The sequence below is a fragment of the Crinia signifera genome, chromosome 2, assembly GCF_055691185.1.
Source record: "Crinia signifera chromosome 2, ASM5569118v1, whole genome shotgun sequence".
Classification (NCBI taxonomy): Eukaryota; Metazoa; Chordata; class Amphibia; order Anura; family Myobatrachidae; genus Crinia; species Crinia signifera.
In genome coordinates this window covers 124477935-124496831 of record NC_139218.1, presented here as the reverse complement: position 1 = coordinate 124496831, position 18897 = coordinate 124477935, and the positions used below count along the sequence as shown (strand labels likewise).

Below are 18897 nucleotides of genomic sequence, written 5' to 3'. Positions count from 1 at the left end.
CTACTCATGCACTAATTATCTAATGGGCGGGAAAGTAAAGAAAAAAAAAAAGGGGAGATTTGAACTGAAATACCAAGAACATCAGAAATTAATTTATGAATCTTATTCCAGTAACACTGAAGTCAGGGGCAACTCCACCAGATATGCAGCAGGATTCTGCGTTGACCACATAATCTCCAACATCTATCGGAGCAACAAGGGTTGAATTAGTGGAGATGTGCAGGTGGCACTGCATATGGCTGCCTAGGAACTGTGCAACTCAGCCACATGTACCCCTGTGTCCCCCCCTGTCTCATACACTGCATTGCAACCTAACTGTACTGTCTCTGCTTAATTGTTACCTACCTGGCTGTTGTGTCTACCAGTGGCGCCGCTGATGGCTGCCTAGGCACTGTACAGCTTGGCAGGTATGTGTTCCCTGTGTGACAACTGTACTGTCTCTATTTGTATGGTTACCTACCTGTCTGTTGTGGTGACCAGTGGCGCCGCTGATGGCTGCCTAGGCGCTGTGCAGCTCGGCAGGCATGTGTTCCATGTGTGAAAACTGTACCATCTCTATTTGTATTGTTACCTACCTGGCTGTTGCGGCAACCAGTGGCGCCATTGATGGCTGCTTAGGCGCTGTGCAGCTCAGCAGGTATGTGTTCCGTGTGTGACAACTGTACTGTCTCTATTTGTATTGTTACCTACTGTACCTGTCTGTTGTGGAGACGCTGATGGCTGCCTAGGCGATGTGCAGCCCGGCGGGCATGTGTTCCCTGCATGAGGCTGCACTGTAATCCACAAAAAATTCCTAGTGTGCGCAAGCATACATGGCCAATAAAAAGGATTCTATTTTATTAGGTACCAGTGGTAATATATCTTGTAAGAGTTTTCTTTCATTCAAACAGATCTGGAACTTTTGGAGATTTCTGTTCTAATATCAGACCATTCCTCAGTGGATAAGGTCTCACCCACTTCCCGTTCCCAAGCTATTTCATGAGGTTCTTTTTTAGGTGAATTTTGGGTAGGATAATTTTAGGATATTTTTTTTAGTCCAAGAGTCAAACGCATGATGAGTTACACCTGGTGGGGAATTAGTTTTATTCCATAGGGGGGTAAGAAGAGGGTGGAAAGAACGAAGCTGGGAAAGCCGAGCGCAAAGGTCCCAGATGGATGAAGCAAACATTAAAGAAGAGGCTTGTGTGCGATGTCTCGATGGATATCATAGGAGGCTAATAGGAGGCAGAAAAGCAGCTTCTAAATATGTCCACACTCTGTGCCCAGGAGGGGCAAGAGGGGAGCAAGCCTGTTGGCTAAGATTTTTTTGAAAAAGCTTCAGGTCAGGTTTAAAAGAGGGATAGGTCTATAATTTATTTTTTATTTTTTTATCTCCAGTCTATCTGGCTTGGGGAGGACAATAATATTGGCCCTGGTGGTGGCCTCATCAAGCGATTCCCCCTCAAGCAATATATTAAACAAGGAATAAGACATGGGAAGCAAAGGGGCGGTACATTTTTTTTGTAATATAGGGCAGTAAACCATCTGGGCTGGGGGCTGCTGAGTGACGCATTTGTTTAATGGTTACTGAAATCTCTTCCATAGAAATGGGCACATTAAAGAAATGATATGTCCGAGTCAGAGAGCTTTGGGAGACTACAGGAAGAGAGATATTGCTGTATATTGAGGATCAGTATCGCCAATGGTCGGAACATTATGTAAAGATGTATAATAATCCCTAAAATGAGAGGCCATGACTGTTGGATTGAATGTAGTGGTGGTAGTGCAATGAGACTATACAGTTGTGAATCTGTTTTGCTTGTAATTTCCAAACTAACAAGGTGTCAGCCTTGTCAAATATATATCATAAAATTTCTCTGGCGCACACCCACAGCAGCGCCTTTACTGCCTTTTTGGTAAGAATTTGGGTCAGTTGACCTTTGATCATTAGAATTCTTGAATAAAGTTTATTTTTGGGTTGGCGCTGATGTAGACGAGCCAGAGCTTCAAGTTCTGTCTCTAGGTCTTTAAAAAGGCTGGGCCTCAATTTGAGGAAAGGCTAATGAGGAAGCCACAAATGGTGGCTTTATCTGCCTCCCATAGCATGGAAGGGGCAATGGGGCAGATGTATCAATCTCCCCTTAACGTTTGTATTTTAACGTTTGCCACTTCTCCTGGCATAACGCTCAGAAGCAGGGACTGATTTTACCCTAATGTATGAAGATGGCGCTAGTGAGTAACGTTAATCGTTAACTCACCTGTTCTCTGTAATCATTTTTTTTTTTACGATCCCAGTTTTTCGTCTTGGTCTGTCTTCACTGCGCATGTCCTCCCCCCTCCGATGTAAGCTCCCTGCTCCTCTTCCCTTCTCTGTGCACTGCTGATAGCTGGCCTCTGCACAGATCATGTTCCGATTCTTCATTTTTTAAAGTATGTTTTTTTTTTTTTATTATGTAGCTCCCTGTTCCTGTCTCCTGCTTTCCCTCTTCTCTGATGCTGCCAGTTTGCTCCCCCCTCACGCTGCATACGCCGCCTGCTACACAGCATATGTCCCCATTTTTTTGTGAGTTTTATTTATGGTGTTTTTAATTAAAATGAGCTCCCTCCTGCTTTCACCTGCAAACATCAAACAGAGAAGAGGGAAAGCAGGAGACATGAACAGGGAGCTACATACCTCCCCCCCCCCCTCCGATCCCGCCGGCATGCTGACACCTGCCTCTACTATCAGCATGCTGGCGCCGCCGCCTGCCCTGCTCGAATCCCCCCCCCCCCCCCCCCTTCTAATTTTTTTTTTTTTCATTGGGTCCCTGCTGCTTTATTAAAGCTCTCCGGCACACGGATATATTTAATTAATTGAAGTGCTCTGTAGGGACCCCGCAGGGTTCCCAAGAGAGCGGGGACGCTGCGGGAGAGTAGACAGAAATAAAATGTAAAAGTCCGGGCGGGCATGCTGTGCTGTCTCTACAGCGGAGAGGAGAGCCGGAGACGCGGCGGGAGAGCCGCCCGGTCTTTTGAATATGAATTATCACAACTCTCCTGCTGCGTCCCCGCTATACAAAAGACCGGGCCACCGCTGATTGGCTGAGCTCTCAGCCAATCATCATCCGCCCGGTCTTTTGCTTTCTCACAACTCTCCCGCCGCGTCTCCGGCTCTCCTCTCCGCTGTAGAGACAGCACAGCATGCCCGCCCGGACTTTTACATTTTATTTCTGTCTACTCTCCCGCAGCGTCCCCACTCTCTTGGGAACCCTGCGGGGTCCCTACAGAGCACTTCAATTAATTAAATATATCCGCGTGCCGGAGAGCTTTAATAAAGCAGCAGGGACCCAATGAAAAAAAAAAAATTAGAAGGGGGGGTGGGATTCGAGCAGGGCAGGCGGCGGCGCCAGCATGCTGATAGTAGAGGCACGTGTCAGCATGCCGGCGGGATCGGGGGGGGGAAGGGAAGGAGTTAAAAAAAAAAAATAACACCTAACGCCAGCCTGAGGCTGGCGAAGAGAAAAATATGGCTTAACGTCGGGGAAGGCAATAATACATTGCCTGCGACGTTAAAGCTTATAACTCAAAGCAGGAGGACAGCGCCTGAACAGTAAGTTCAGGGCTGCCTCAGGGGGACGTTAGAAGCCCCCTTCATACATTTCCCCAAAACGTTAAAAAGTACATTTAGTGGCGTTAAGTGCTACTTAAGCACTTAACGCTGCTTCGTACATCTGCCCCATTATCTGGAGTATTATTATTATTATAATTTTATTTATAAGGCGCCACAAGTGTTTCGCAGCGCCGTACAAAGGAACAATACAGGGAAACAAAACTTGGCATAACATTGAATAAATAACAAAAATACAGTACAAATAAAGAGCGCCACAGATCAATACACATTACAGCTTGGATATAAGTAGTGAGGACTCAATCAACATACAACTAGAGGCTTGAGGCCAATGATGGAGAGGAGTATGCAGATGAAGATGGTCACTGAGTGTTGGAGTAAAGGAGAGCTGTGAGTGAAATGTGAAGAGAAGTGGGCTTTGACAACAGGAGGGAAGAGGGCCCTACTCGGAGGAGCTTACAATCTAGGAGTAGCCTTGTCAGTGTAAAAATCTGTCAGCACATAAGTGATATCAGCAATGTTAGATTTTTTTGAGAAGGAGGGATTCATTTAGGTGCCACGAGTGATTGGGTGGAGGTGCAAAAGGGACAGTTCAAATTTCACAGCGGAGTGAGCTGACCAAGAAATAGGAAGTGTCTGGGCACTAAGAAGTTTTTGGGTTGTGCCCCGGCCAACAAGAACATAATCTATACCGGTAAAGAGATCAAAGGGTGGGGAGTAGTGAGTAAATACTCTTACAGGGTTCACAGGACATCATATAAATTATAGAGTGATATAGGAGACTGTAAGAGTTTGGACAATTTGCTTTGGGCAGAAGGAGTTGGGCTAAGATAAGATCTAAGATAAGGGGTCACGGCATATCATTATAGCTGTGCCTTTGCGTTTGCCAGGCATAATGGAGTAGTAAACATATGGAAATTTACAGGACAGGAAAGGGTAAGGGGCTTCAAAATGGGTTGCCTCAAGTAGGATGGCCAAGGCTTGCTTGGTTGGAGAGTTGAGGCCGTTAGCATTAACCGATAAAATGTTTAGTGTCATGATGGAAAAGTATGTGGACAATGCAGAATTGAGGGTAGCAGAGGACCAGAACGGCTAGGGAAGGAGAGACAGGAAATAGAGAGAGTGAAAGACAAGATCAGAGAGACCTTTTCCTAAATTAGGATTGGGTCTAGGGTGGAAAAGATAAGCGCCATCCGGGCGTCCCCCCCTCGATACAAAAAATTAAAAAAGGAGTGACATGTAACAAAGGGGAGAGAGAAAGCGACAAAGTGACGGGGGAGAAAATACATTAACAAAATAACAATTGTGGTTCAGGCTTTGAAGACTAGGCTAGTCTAAGCATGGTAAGAGACAGATTGGAGAATGTCCAAACTATTACGTGAATATTTAAACAATAAATAGAAACATCAACAAAGATTAGGTCTAATATCTATTAGGGAGCAACTAATCTATAAAAATAAATCTATGTGTGGTCTACTGAAATAGTTAGATCTAAGAAATATAGCAAATAGAAAATAGTAGGAGGGAACTGATCAACATTAATAGTCAGGTGGCACAATAAGATATATATATATATATATATTTATATTTTCCCTGTATTAACAAAAAAAGCAGGCTTAATCTGGGTACATACTTTGCGATATATCGTTAACTATATCAAGAATGATATTGTGTGCATATCTCTCAGTGTGTACGTTAAATATCGTTAATGATGCATGTGTCCGCTGATACCCACTAGTCTGTACATGCAGCTCCATCTGTGTATACAAAGCGAGGGGTGGGTCAGTGTGTATTCACTATACTGTTCTCCTGATGCTAATATAGTTAACTATAATCGGCGTCCGCAGGAATCGTAAACCCAGCATTACACCCTCTCACCAAGGACAGACACACATTAAAATACCAGTTTTCATTTATTTTCTCATTGTACAGGTGTTTATTTTTATTTTTACATTCGTAAAGTCACGTGTGTCAAAATCCAACTTTTACAGGCAGTCAGGCAGAGAACAGAATACAAAATGGACAAAGTCAACAACAAAAATTCTCACAAGTATAAGCTTTATTTTAATAAAGGAATTTTAAAAGGCAAAAAGTGTGGGACACAAGCTGAAGGTCTCAAGGAAAGATAAAGCTAGTCTGAAGGTTTGCTGTAAAAAGCATGACATTTTTTTTTTCAGTAGACAAAAGCACAGACACGTGGGTTCCGCAACTGTAATTACATCTATCAAAAATGCTGGTGTATAATGTGTGCGTTATTTAGCAATAGTGTGGGGAGTAGGCTTTGTTTATGGGAGTAGGGAAAGAAGAACACGATGGAACACAGGACAGTAAAGTAGAAACGGATAATATAATCTCCAAGATGATAGAGAATAAAATGCTGGTGTGCAGTAACACCGCAGACACAAAGTACATGGGTGCAGTTGTGCCTCTGCTTAACAACTATGGGACTTGCACATTATAATGTCACAAGTTCCAAACAGAATTCATCCACCCTTAAATACACCTTTTTTATTATTATATACTTTTTGGGTACTTGTGAGTTATCCGGGCGTCCGATTTTGTACTTACGATTTGCATGCGATTTGCATGCGATATCGCATACGATATCGCATACGATATCGGATCCGATTTGCGATTTACATGCGATTTAGCATGCGATTTGCATCAGATTTGCTATTCATTTCATTACCCCACTATCCCCAAAGTGTGTCTATCAACGTGAACCCGAAGCGTGGCGAGCGCAGCGAGCCCGCGAGGGGCGGCGGTACGCGTCCTCCGACCTTTTCATGCCCTACTATCCACTAGGGCGTGGAGTGAGAATAGAATAGTGTGGCGAGCGCAGCGAGCCACCGAGCCCGAAGCGTGGCGAGCGCAGCGAGCCCCGCGAGGGGACGCGGACACCTGTGAAGCCCGCAAGGGCACGCGGATACCTGTGAAGGTGTCCGCGTCCCCTCGCGGGGCTCGCTGCGCTCGCCACGCTTCGGGCTCGGTGGCTCGCTGCGCTCGCCACACTATTCTATTCTCACTCCACGCCCTAGTGGATAGTAGGGCATGAAAAGGTCGGAGGACGCGTACCGCCGCCCCTCGCGGGCTCGCTGCGCTCGCCACGCTTCGGGTTCACGTTGATAGACACACTTTGGGGATAGTGGGGTAATGAAATGAATAGCAAATCGGTACTTGTGAGGCTCCCGATTTTGTACTTACGATTTGCATGCGATTTGCATGCGATATCGCATACGATATCGCATACGATATCGGATCCAAAATCGGACGCCCAGATAACTCACAAGTACCACTTTTTGTACTACTATATAAATATAAAACAATGCCCTTGTGCGGTGCCGTGTTTATGTGCTACAGCCATTATGGCCATCAGCCAACCTTTTTGATAGGCTGAGGAGGGGCATATATATTGCATGAAAATTGGGTCCATAGAGAGACTGTCATTTTGGCACAAGCCATGAAAACGTAAAAGCATGAAAGTGGCATGAGCACGTATGTGCCCTACCACGTGCTTCAGTGGCAGAGTTCCCAAACAGGGAGAAATCCAGCATACCTCACTTAAACTATCCTGTTCCATTCTTCTGCTTTTACGGGCCTAATAGGAGGTCACATGCTTGGTATGTGGCCATGTTATCACCTAACAATTGTTCTTTGCATGTGCTAATGATAATTCAGACTTCCACAGATTATGGTCCACAAATATTTTAATATGGATTCCAATAAAACCATTTACACTGTAGGGCATTTACGATCTTTAGCAGCGGAAGCAGATAATGGTCTGAAGACTTGTGTGTAATTTGGGAACGTCAAGGCTTAAGAAAGACTTTATTCCAATGGAACTCCTTCACAGCCAGACAGCCCAACATAGCACAAAGCATCAGTAGATCATTTTGGAAGGAGATTTTAAAAAGATATTACATTTATGTATAGCACAGGAGATAGGAAAAAAACAAAACAAACAGTCTCTCAGAATCCCACATGTGCTTTTCATTTCGAAGACAAAGTTTTATTAGGGGTTTGGATTAGAAGTGGAGGAGGGAGCTTCCTGGAGACTTTTCTGCCATCCCAAGATCGCATACCTCTAGATAGGGGTTAAGGTGGGGAAACAATGAAACAAAAAACATGAATACATACATTTACAGTACAAACGGTGCATATAGCTCTTTGCTACTGAAGTCTCTGGCATCTTATAGCAGGTGGTACAGCAGCAAAATGAGCTACTCAATTTGTTCTTTTGGTCTTTCCAAAAGGCTCTAGGACTTTTCTTATAGGATGGAGCAACGCTGCTTCTTCCTGTGTTTTCGGACTTGCAAGGCTGCTCGTGTCGCCATTTCAAACACTTCCCGAACGCCATCCTTTGTCTTGGCAGAGCATTCCAGGTAGCCAAAGGCGTTAATTCGGTTTGCCATCTCTCTTCCATCTTCTGGCTTAACAGGCTCCTGCAGAACAGAAAGACAATAGGATTCACAGATTATTTAGAAAGTGTATATGTTTTTGTGCAAGGCTATGGCCTGTTTTGGCATAGGTCCCACATTTTATATAATGTATTAAAATATTGTATTCTGCCCCAGTTGCAATGGCTTAATTGAGCGGCTAGATCAATCTTTTCCCTCTCTAGGTGAGCGGGAGTGTCAAGATGGCATATGGTACAGCACAGTGGATACCAAGTTATTGGTACATTTCAAGTGTTTTTGCCCCAAACAAGTGCCATCTCTAAGTGTAAACTCACCACTGTGCACAACAAAAAAAAAATCCTTCTACATTACCTTGAGAGGCATTCTATCAAGAGCAAAATCATATGCAGATACAGTATGTATTTTGTTTAATTATTATTAGTTGGACACTGCATACCAAGGGGCAGAGAGAGTGTAGCAGGGGGCTGCAGGCAAAGTTATTATACAGTATTTAGTGATAGGATTTCCCTTACTATCATGACTCTTTCAGACATATGCTTTCCTGTCTAGGTCATTCAAAAGGGTCTTCCCCAAGTAAAATGAAGAAATCAACTTTAATCTATGTAGGCATTGACTTTTTCTGAAGGTTATTGAATGACAAAGGGTCCGATTCAGATAAATCTGATGGTGGGAAGACTGCTCATGCGCAAGACCCATTCCATCCATGCACATCACAGGTTCTGTATTGAACATGCAACGCCCCCTAAGCCACATCCTGATCGATAAGCTGCGTACAATTGGGGGCAGAGAGGGGTTGGCTCTGGTAGCATTCCTAAAAAGGGGGCGTGCTATCCCTGCTTTCTGGTGGTGCCGTGGCCAGTGTCTGGGTCTTTTAGAGAGATGGTCATTCTAAATAACTCGAGGATTACTCAGATTGCGGTTGTTCCCGCAAGTGATCCGATCATATCACAGAAGCATGCACGAGGCATCTGTTAACACAAGTTGCTTATTTATTTATAGTTTCTTATATAGAGCTGCGCAGCAGGATCCGTTACGCTTTACAATTGTAGACAGTGATAAAACAAACTGGGTAACAACAGACTTAGGGCCAGATGTATCAAGCTTCAAAAGTGATAAAATGGAGTGTGATAAACAACCAGCCAATCAGCTTCTAACTGCTTTGTTACAGTCTGGGTTTGAAAAATGACAGGTAGTAGCGGATTGGCTGGTTGTTTTTCATTCTCCATTTTTTCACTTTTTCAAGCTTGATACATCTGGCCCATACTGTGGTAAGAGGGCCCTGCTGCAAGTTTGCAATCTATAGGGACATATAGTATGATCTATAGTTAACACAAGCTGCTTTCTGCAGCATTAGCATATTCGCACACAGCAGCTGTATCCAATGCGGTGTTCACAGAATCTAACTCTGATGGTATCATGGCCAAAGTAACACAAATGCACATGTGCTGTAACTGATCGGAAGGAATGCTTATTTATCCACTGCAAGCCTGTACAGTTACTTGTATGTTTGGGTTACTGCACATCTCCAGTTTGCTAGCAAGTAACCCCTTCTATATATTCATGAGAGCCAGAATAGAAACAGGGTCACATCTGTCTGACCCCTGCTGTCTTGATGGATGATGGCAAGAGGCTGTCTGGTACCAAAATGTAATGTCTGTTGCAGTCCTCATGGGCGAAATGCCAAAAATCTGTACTATCTAAAATGTACTTGACAATTATTATACAGATTTAGCCACATTCCATATTAATCTACATGATCTGTAATTAGTCTCAATAAGCACCCTTATGTTTCCAACAAGGCACACCATCACATTTAGTTAAATTAACAATCAGTCACAAACCAGGCTAAGAACTGTATCCAACAGAGATAAAAGGTTTGACCCAAACCCCAATGGACCAATTATAGCTCTCTGCTGGAAAATACCAGTTGACACGCAGGAGATACAACATTATAATTGCAAATCATTAGCTATCTTTTGGTGGAAGCGTAGGACTGCTTCCAATGCCACACATCAGTATCAACAAGCTTCATCTACCGATGCATACAATATGTATATTCAAAATCCCTAAAGGGTACAGGCAGCACTCAGAATCTACTTAATAACACACTTTTATTTGTCTATGTTTCAGGAGAAATGGCCCCTTCAGTCAGGAAATGGCATAAGAATGCACAAACACCGTTTGACAAGCCGCCACACACAGGTAGCACGCCTGACAGGAGTAATTGATTCATCACACTTTAACAGGATGGCAGCTGAAAAAGCCCAATCAGGTAAGGGTGCAACGGGTAATACAAAATGCCTGGATACATACAAACTACACATACATGAATTTACCACAAAGCAGACAAGAGGGCTCAGCTGTTGTACCAGATGTTTCTGCTTATATTAATAGGATTGCTAGACTGCTTTGAGGCCAACATACATATATGTTACTGGCATGTGATCCTACTGTGTATTATAAAAAAAGAATAAATTATATACTGTACTTATCTCTCTTGGGCTGTTAATTGAGTGTTCTTAATGATGTTTTATCAAAGCTTTAAAAGTAAACTATCCCACTTTTTGTCTCTGACCCCCTGCGTACTTTACCCCATCTTCACAACATTCTTGACAGTTTCAGCAAAGCCTCATACTACAGATTAAACACTACAAAAACAGACGCCCTACCCATTAATTTAGCGGACTCATACTCAACCCTATCTTCTAAATTTCCATATAATTGGCAGAAAATATCTATACGCTACCTGGGCATAAACATCCCATCAGATACTAGGAAAGTCTTTGAAGTTAACTTACCTCCCCTCCTTAGCTCACTGGTAACCCTCACTAAATCCTGGCTTGCGTTTGACATATCTTGGATGGGACGCATGGCTGCCTTTAAAATGTCTCTCCTACCCAAACTCATGTACCTCTTCCGCACGATCCCCTACACTTTCCCCAAGAAAGAGCTTGCCGCATGCAACTCAATTATGCTCAAATACATTTGGTCCTCAGGTCCCCCCAAACTAGCTCGTTCTAGAATGACTCTCCCTAGAGCCAAAGGTGGAATGACCCTCCCAGACCTGACACTATACCATGAAGCTTGTAAACTAGCCCAGCTAAAATCTTTCTTCGAACCGCAATCAGAATCTCGGTGGGTAGACCTTGAGAAATCGCATGCCCCGACTTCAATAGACGATCTATTTAGATTGCCCAAACAACTCCGCCCTGATCTCTCCTCGCTTCTCCCAACTACTAAGGCCTCCATCTCAACCTGGGACTCCCTGAACTCTAGACTCCCACATCCCATATCTCAACTCCCACTAATTTCATTAAAATCAATTTCAAAACTAATACCCAATCTACACCTGGCTAGATGGATTACTTTAGGTATAACTAAGTTGGGAGAAATTTTGGAAGGCCAGTGCGTTCTCCCCTTCTCTACTCTCCAGCAGAGATTCTCTCTTCCTAAATCCGAACTACTGCATTACTTCCAAATCTGCCATTGGTGGAATACTGCCCCTACTCTCATTAATGCACCTGGTAACTTTGACTCACGTATATACTCCCGCCTTAACCTACCAAACACCAAAGGGGATGTTACATTTTGGTACAAATTATTGCAAGACATTCCGAATTCCCCTAAATCAAATGCACAGACTAAGTGGGAAGCTGACCTGGGTATAGCCCTGTCAGATGCTCAATGGAGCAAAATCTTTCACTCTTCCTATACCATGTCAAAGTGTATAAACCATACCGAGATGCACATTAAGCTGATACACAGATTATACTTAACCCCAGCTAGACTAAACTCCTTCTGGCCCTCATGCTCCAAATTTTGCTGGAGACAATGTGGTAACATAGGTCATATATATCACATATTCTGGTCCTGCCCCCTCCTTACCGTGTTTTGGAAGGATGTATTTGACTTAGCAAATCAGGTCCTAGATACAGCAATAATGCCCGCCCCTCTAATAGCTTTATTCAATATCTTCCCTGACATGGTCGCACCCAATAAATGCTATGTTCTAGGCCACATATTTATTGCGGCTCGCGCAGCCCTGGCCCAGTGTTGGAAACAACCCACCTCTCCCCCACTTTCAAAAGTGATTCAGAAACTCAATTTTAACTACACCATGGAAACGCAATATTCCTCTGACTCCAGCTCTACACCTTCTTTCATAGCTCGCTGGTCGCCATGGCATGTATATATCACTGTTGGAGTGGGTACATCGCACGCTCCCAAATCACCCCAAAGCGACCCCCTTCAATTTAGCCTTAACGAGACGCAGGACGCCTCTACAAACTCTCCATGATCCCTTATTCCCTTTACTAGGATCTACTTGTGTTCATTGCAATAGTGTTATTTGCCTAACTACTCCGTTAAATTTGTTTAGACTCGATAGATTTAACCTACATCATTACTATGGTTGATATTTTACCTGTTGTACCTGTTTAGGTTTACTAAATTCTCAATATGTGCTGTTGACGATAATTACTGTCTATGTATGTACAGAGTCTATGTATTCCCTCCCCCCAAGCACCCCCCTGTATCCCCCCCCTCCTTTTTCCCCTTTTTCTGTATTGTGTAACCCCCCACCTAAAATTTAAATATTTCTCAATAAAAGATTGATGTTAAAAAAAAAAAAAAAAGTAAACTATCCCAATTACCATGCTTACATACTTTGACCAAAGTACATAAAATATCTTCAATCTCCACGAGGCTGCCCCATCATTTCAGCCAGCGACTCATTGTACCAGCCTATTCCGCTTTATATACCGTCCAGTTACTAGATTCTTTATTATAATCCAAAGTTAATTTACTTACAAGCTCGACTGCCGTGACCCTCAGATTGAATACCCCCTTCAATTTTGGGATTGACATGGTAGTGGCACTGGTAGGCAATAGCAGGACTCCATCCTCCTTCAGCTCCTCAGTCCTGATGACTCGCCCCCTCAGTCTTCATCTCCCCTTAGTCATTACTCTATCCTTCTCCCATCCGTTATCTCTTTCTGCCAGTCCCCAACTCCTTATATCTTTGTCACCCCTTCCCCATGCTGTGTGAGTACAAGCCTCCACTTGTGTGCTCTTCTCTCTCCACACGGATGCCCGGGCCGGCTCCCTCTGTTGCTGCATGGGCAGACATCTGTAGCAGATACCAACTGGAGTCTAAAGTAGTCTACTGCAAGTGCTCCACGCTGCCCAGCATGAACAGCGCATGCAGACTAGTCTCGGAATCCTGGGATTGAAGGCTTCCAATCCCGGCAATTTTAGGCCATATAATGGAATCCCACTCATTTGGCCACCCTAGTCATAATGCGACGGCTAGATTAATGTTTAATACACATCCCTCTACAACAAGAGGTCTGGTCTACAATACTCAGTTTATTAGAATATGCCATATCTGTAGTACTACAGATGTCACTTTACAGCAGCTTTATGCATTATTCAATAAATTCTTAGACCAAGGCTATTAACACAAGGAATTAGACATAGCGAGAGCTAAACAATTAAATCAGCCTATTGATACTCTGTTTAAACCACGCACAAAGAATGAAGTCGATAATACTGTACTATGGGCCAAACAATTTAAGTCTAATGCTGTGTACACACAGTCCAATTTCCTTTCCGATGTTGACGATATAGTCAACATCGGATCGGCATCGGATCAACATGCCGATCCCGATGCGCGTTCATGTATCGGAAGCCAGAAAGTCTTGGCTGCCTGGTCTATATAGTGCAGATCTGCACTGTATAGTCAAGATAGGATGCAAATCGGATGTGCCTTAAGATCCTATCCACGATCCTATCTGATCAGATCGTGGATAGGATCTTAAGACACATCTAACATGTGTACACACCATAAGTTCAAAATTGAAGTGAAATACTGGTAAACGGCTATTTTGCAATAGGAGTAGTTCATTAGTATCTAGTTTTCAACGTGGAAAGAATTTAGGGGACAGGGTCATAAAACATGATATCACTGATTTAAAATTCTACTCGCTGTAAACATATTTTGAGTAGGAAGCCAGATTGCTTGAAATGTTTAGGTTGTAGTACATGCGGTTACATGCTGTCTGCCAATACATTTTGCCATCCCTTTACTGGCAAACGTTTTAAGATCAGACAGATTGACATGCACTTCAGCTCACATTGTTTACATGATATTCTGTCCATGTGGCATGTATTACTTACAACTTGTGTTGTGTAGGCTATCAATTTATATACCGGTATCCCTCAGGATGATGAAGTAGAAGCTATACAATGGCTTCATGAAAATAATCCTCTGTATATTGCGCCAAGCATTGATGTGTTTGTGTAACTTTTAAAATTGATCCTCGCTAGGAACTATTATTATTATTATTATTATATAATTTCATGTTGAAATTCAGATTATTGAACTTGAACATGAAATGCATGTGTGCTCTTTGGTCAGTCTCCTATTTGCTCTGCAGGAGGCCGAATAATGTGTTCTTATGTACAGTATCAGCCACAAAAATGCAGAATCCACAGCATAGTTAGGGTTAAAGTTTCTAGTATGATGTCCCATTTAGGTCCTGAGATCAGCACACTTTGTTATTCACTTTAATGAACAGACTAATAATAGTAGGAAGCTACATTTCTTTTTAAGTGGCCTAACATTTGAGTCTCAGTTGAATGCAGATGTACAGAAAATGCATCTAAACTTAAGGCCCCCATACACTGGGCAATTTACCTGCAATTTGGATTATTTTCCTGTGATCACAGGAAAAGAACCCAAATTGCAGGTAAATGACATTGGGTCCAATGTGATGCTCAGTCCCGTGCACATAGCACCGGACCCTCCGATTCACCCCTGCTGCGGAAGCAATATCTTCTATTGCTTATGAGCTAGGCCAATTTAGCTGGGACTGCATGCAATATTTTTCATTAAAAAGCCTCAAGGTATATGGGGGCATTTCATTTCACACTATACAAATCCATAGAGCATCCGGGGTCCTGGACAGCCCCCAGCCATCTACATCATACCAGTACTTTCCCATACTAATGCCAGTCACTGAGCCACTCAAAACACAAGTAGGATGTTAATTTGCTTAAAACATTTGGCACAACAACATTAGGTGGATGCTATGAGGTTAAATTACTAAAATGGGAGTACTATTGGAGATGGGATGTTGCTGTGGGGAATCTATTATCTCCTGGTAAATAAATACGTAGATTCTGATTGGTTGCCCATAGAAACATCCCATCTTCAGTACAAGTCCATTCTTGGTAAACAAACCCCTATGTATTCACAGCAGGTGTTATGCCGTACCCCCGCAACCACAGTCCCCAAACAGTGCCCCGCCCTTTAATTTTTTTAAAATTCTAGATCTGCCCTGGCTTGATGACTTAAGCTGGCCATACATCAGAAAGATCGATCATAAGATCGATTGAGCTCATGATTGTGTACAATTTCCCTTGAAATCCCTGGCAGTCCTTGGTGGTTTTTGGACACACAATCTACTCACAATCCATCATACAATCAGTCATACAATCCATCTGTTGCATGATTGTATGATTGTGTACACAAGATGTGCACACAATCTGCATACAATCCATCTTACAATCAATTGAGATTGTATGATTGGGTACAATATCTTTCTGATGTATGGCCATCTTAACCAATGGGGTAGACTCCTGTGCTTCGGGGAATAGGTGGAATGATAAAAGCCCAGTTCCCTTCCTAAGTGCTGATTTAACCTGCAACTTACTTGTTTCATTTTTGTTAACTCCCTTCGAGTATGTTCATCGTTTCTAAGGTCTTTTTTGTTGCCGACTAGAATGATGGGCACATTGGGGCAGAAATGTTTTACTTCAGGGGTCCACTTCTCTGGAATGTTCTCTGTGTTGGTGAAAAATAGAAAACATTTTATTGGTTCATTGTACTGCGACATTTGGGACAATCTTTAAGAATCAATGTGGGTGCCTTACAGGAACATGCTGACCTCTGCCAAAAAATAATCAGTCTACCTCAGGTTCCAGATAGCTCTGCTTGGAGGCCTATGTAGTAAGCCTTGGAGAGAGATAAAAGAACCAGCCTATCAGCTCCTAGCTGCCGTGTGTGTGAAAAATGGCAGCTTTGAGCTGATTGGTTTGTTTTTATCTCTCACCAAGTCACAGTACAGTACATATACCATTATTTCTTGCATACAGTAACAGGCAACATGCTCATGAGCAGCTAGGATAACGTAGTTGCTTACACAGTAAGCAGTGTGTACATCTTGCTGGATGTGTCTGTGTGCTGATGCTTTTGCACTAGACTAGAATGCATGGCGAGGAATATATGATCCCCACATGCTCTGCATTGCCGCTGATGCAGATTCTCTCGGTCATAATAGATTACATTTTAATACAAGGATAGAGATATTTTCTTACCTAAACTGTCTGGACTGTCAATTGAGAAACACATGAGAATAACATCGGTGTCAGGGTAAGAGAGTGGGCGCAGTCTGTCGTAATCCTCCTGTCCTGCTGTGTCCCACAGAGCCAGTTCCACCTACATTGAAATAACCTAATTAGTTTGCACAGGAGGAGAGGAAGGATTATAGGATTAAGAGCGAGCAGAGAGATAAAGAGAAAAGTGGAACTTGAGAGATGCTCAGCATTTAGCTATAAAGATTGCATAACTGGCACAAAGACAAGGGAGAATTAAGCAATCTGACGAAAAACCATACAATTAAAATGTAAACTATGCCAGTAAACTATACCATAGTCCTAACAAGTGAGTTTACTTTGTGTAAAATGTTCTTACAAGTGTATGTTATAACTGATTCAGTACGAAATACCGGCGGTCGGAATCCCGGCGGTTGAAATACTGATGCCGGAATCTCGACCGCCGAAATACCGACAAGGAGGGGGGGGGGTTCATGGATGCCCCCCACTCCTTGCAGGCTGGCAGCCCGGTGCCTCGTTACGCTCGGCACACTATTTTATTCTCCCTCTATGGGTGTCGTGGACATCGATAGAGGAAGAAATTGCCGGCATTGCGGCTGTCAGGATTACGGTGTCGGTATTTCGACCGCCAGGATTTTTACTCCATACGTTTATAACAGATATAAAACCTGTTCTGTTAATTAAAAACAACTAAAAGGTGCGGATAGAATTAGATCAGATCCTGGCGGGATGCACTTCGCCGGCTACCACATAGATAATTATCGCAAAGGACAGCTCTTGCGTTAAGAGCTGTCCTTTGCAATGCGGTGGCGATGTGCAGCAGGTCCCCGGCAGCTTCCCCCCTCGACCTGGAGGTCCATCATGCTGCTGCGGGGCATGCTCTCCTCCCTGCACCTGAAAGCGGATGTACAGTGCAGGGAAGAGGAGTTTACTGGTCCTGGCAGCACACTATCGTGCTGCCCGGACAAAGGCGAGGAGGGGCCATCGGGGGCAGCGGGTGTACGTGCGGGGTGGCGGTGGGTCACGGTAGAAGCCCAGTTGCTTCTATGGGGTATCACCAGCTTTTGCTGGCGATGCCCCCGACATGGTAACCCGGTGGTGGGGCTTTAGTGCATACCAAAATGCTGTAAAAACCCCTCTCTCTCCCCTCTGTGTGCGATGAGGAACCCGCCCTGCACAAATAAGGTTTTGTTTTCCTCATGTGTTTGGCCACATCCCTTCCATTCTACCGAGGCCCAGCCAACTTGTCGGCACACCTGCAGCTGTTGTACACATTAAGGTGTCTGACCAGGAGCAGAATGGCAATAGAAACCAGTGGGAATATTCTCAGTAGGAGAGAAGACGTTTGGACCATTTGTCACATTCCCAATCCGCCCATGACACCAGTGAAGGACATTTTAGTGGAATTAGCATAAAGTCCCCATGAGTGCTGCTTCCAGAAATCTTCCAGGCTGGTTTTCCATCCCAATTCGTCCCTGGTCTGAAAAATATTATGAGTACCCAGATGGAAGACAGACAGTCAATAGATCTATACCAAATGGTCAACCATGTCAAAAGGTCAACAGTTAAATGGTAGTCGTATATTTAAGTGGACAGGGTCCATGTCAGCTTCCTGGTACGGTTACTTTAATACACAGGCAGAGTGTTCGGTTTAGGCTGTGGAAAATGATTAGGATTAGACACTAGGAAATGGGTCAGAGTTAAAGACTTTTTTTGAACCGGTGTATACATTTGTGTGTCGACCACCAGCATTTCCACCTACTGACCTATTGCCCCTGTCAATTTTTTGACCATCTAGACATGGTATATCTTTAAATCCACACTTGCGATGTGTGCAGGATGGTTTGACCAACCAATCCATGGGATTTATAGCGGCTCACCTGTTTTCCATCTACTTCAATGTCAGCGATGTAGTTCTCAAAAACAGTTGGCACATAGACCTCAGGAAACTGATCCTTGCTGAACACAATCAAGAGGCAGGTCTTTCCGCAGGCACCATCCCCAACAATCACTAGCTTTTTTCTTATCGCTGCCATCACTGGAAAAAGAAGGGAAGAGCTCTTTTAAATCACAATACAGACAGACTAAAAAAAGGATAATCATTTATAGTATGGGTTTAGAATAAGAAAAAAAATTAAGGTAAGTAGCAATAATGTTATTTAACAGTATGTAAATGCTATAAAAAAAAAATGGGCAAACATGGTACACATCAATCACTATTGCCAAAGCTCATTTGAAGGCACACATGTGTGGTAAGTAATAACACACACTGAAGCACATGACTCGGTGAATCGTCCCACAATAGCCACATTTACAGTATCAAGACATGCTACATAAAAAGGGATAGCTTCATTTCTGACCACACAGACTTTAGATCGCTAATTGCAATGCTGCAGAGTGAAATATTCCAAGATAATCCCTGGTAGAAACAGTCTGCCTGTCACTGTATTATATATATTTATAATATATACAGATGTAGCTGGCCTTGTCTAGCGG

At 43.4% G+C, this 18897-nt stretch overlaps 1 protein-coding gene across 1 annotated transcript in view; it reads right to left on the bottom strand.

The window, feature by feature from the left end:
• Nucleotides 1-6710: 6710 nt before the first annotated feature.
• Nucleotides 6711-18897, bottom strand: part of LOC146060014 (rho-related GTP-binding protein RhoC) — a 69416-nt gene continuing 57229 nt past the window's right edge. Inside the window, exons 2-5 of the mRNA XM_083172783.1 lie at nucleotides 18282-18439; nucleotides 16384-16504; nucleotides 15720-15850; nucleotides 6711-8028 (exon numbers count right to left, since the gene is read on the bottom strand). Of these exons, the coding sequence (XP_083028909.1) occupies nucleotides 7855-8028; nucleotides 15720-15850; nucleotides 16384-16504; nucleotides 18282-18437 (582 nt within the window). The 5' untranslated portion in view covers nucleotides 18438-18439 and the 3' untranslated portion in view covers nucleotides 6711-7854. The remainder of the gene's footprint in view (nucleotides 8029-15719; nucleotides 15851-16383; nucleotides 16505-18281; nucleotides 18440-18897) is intronic.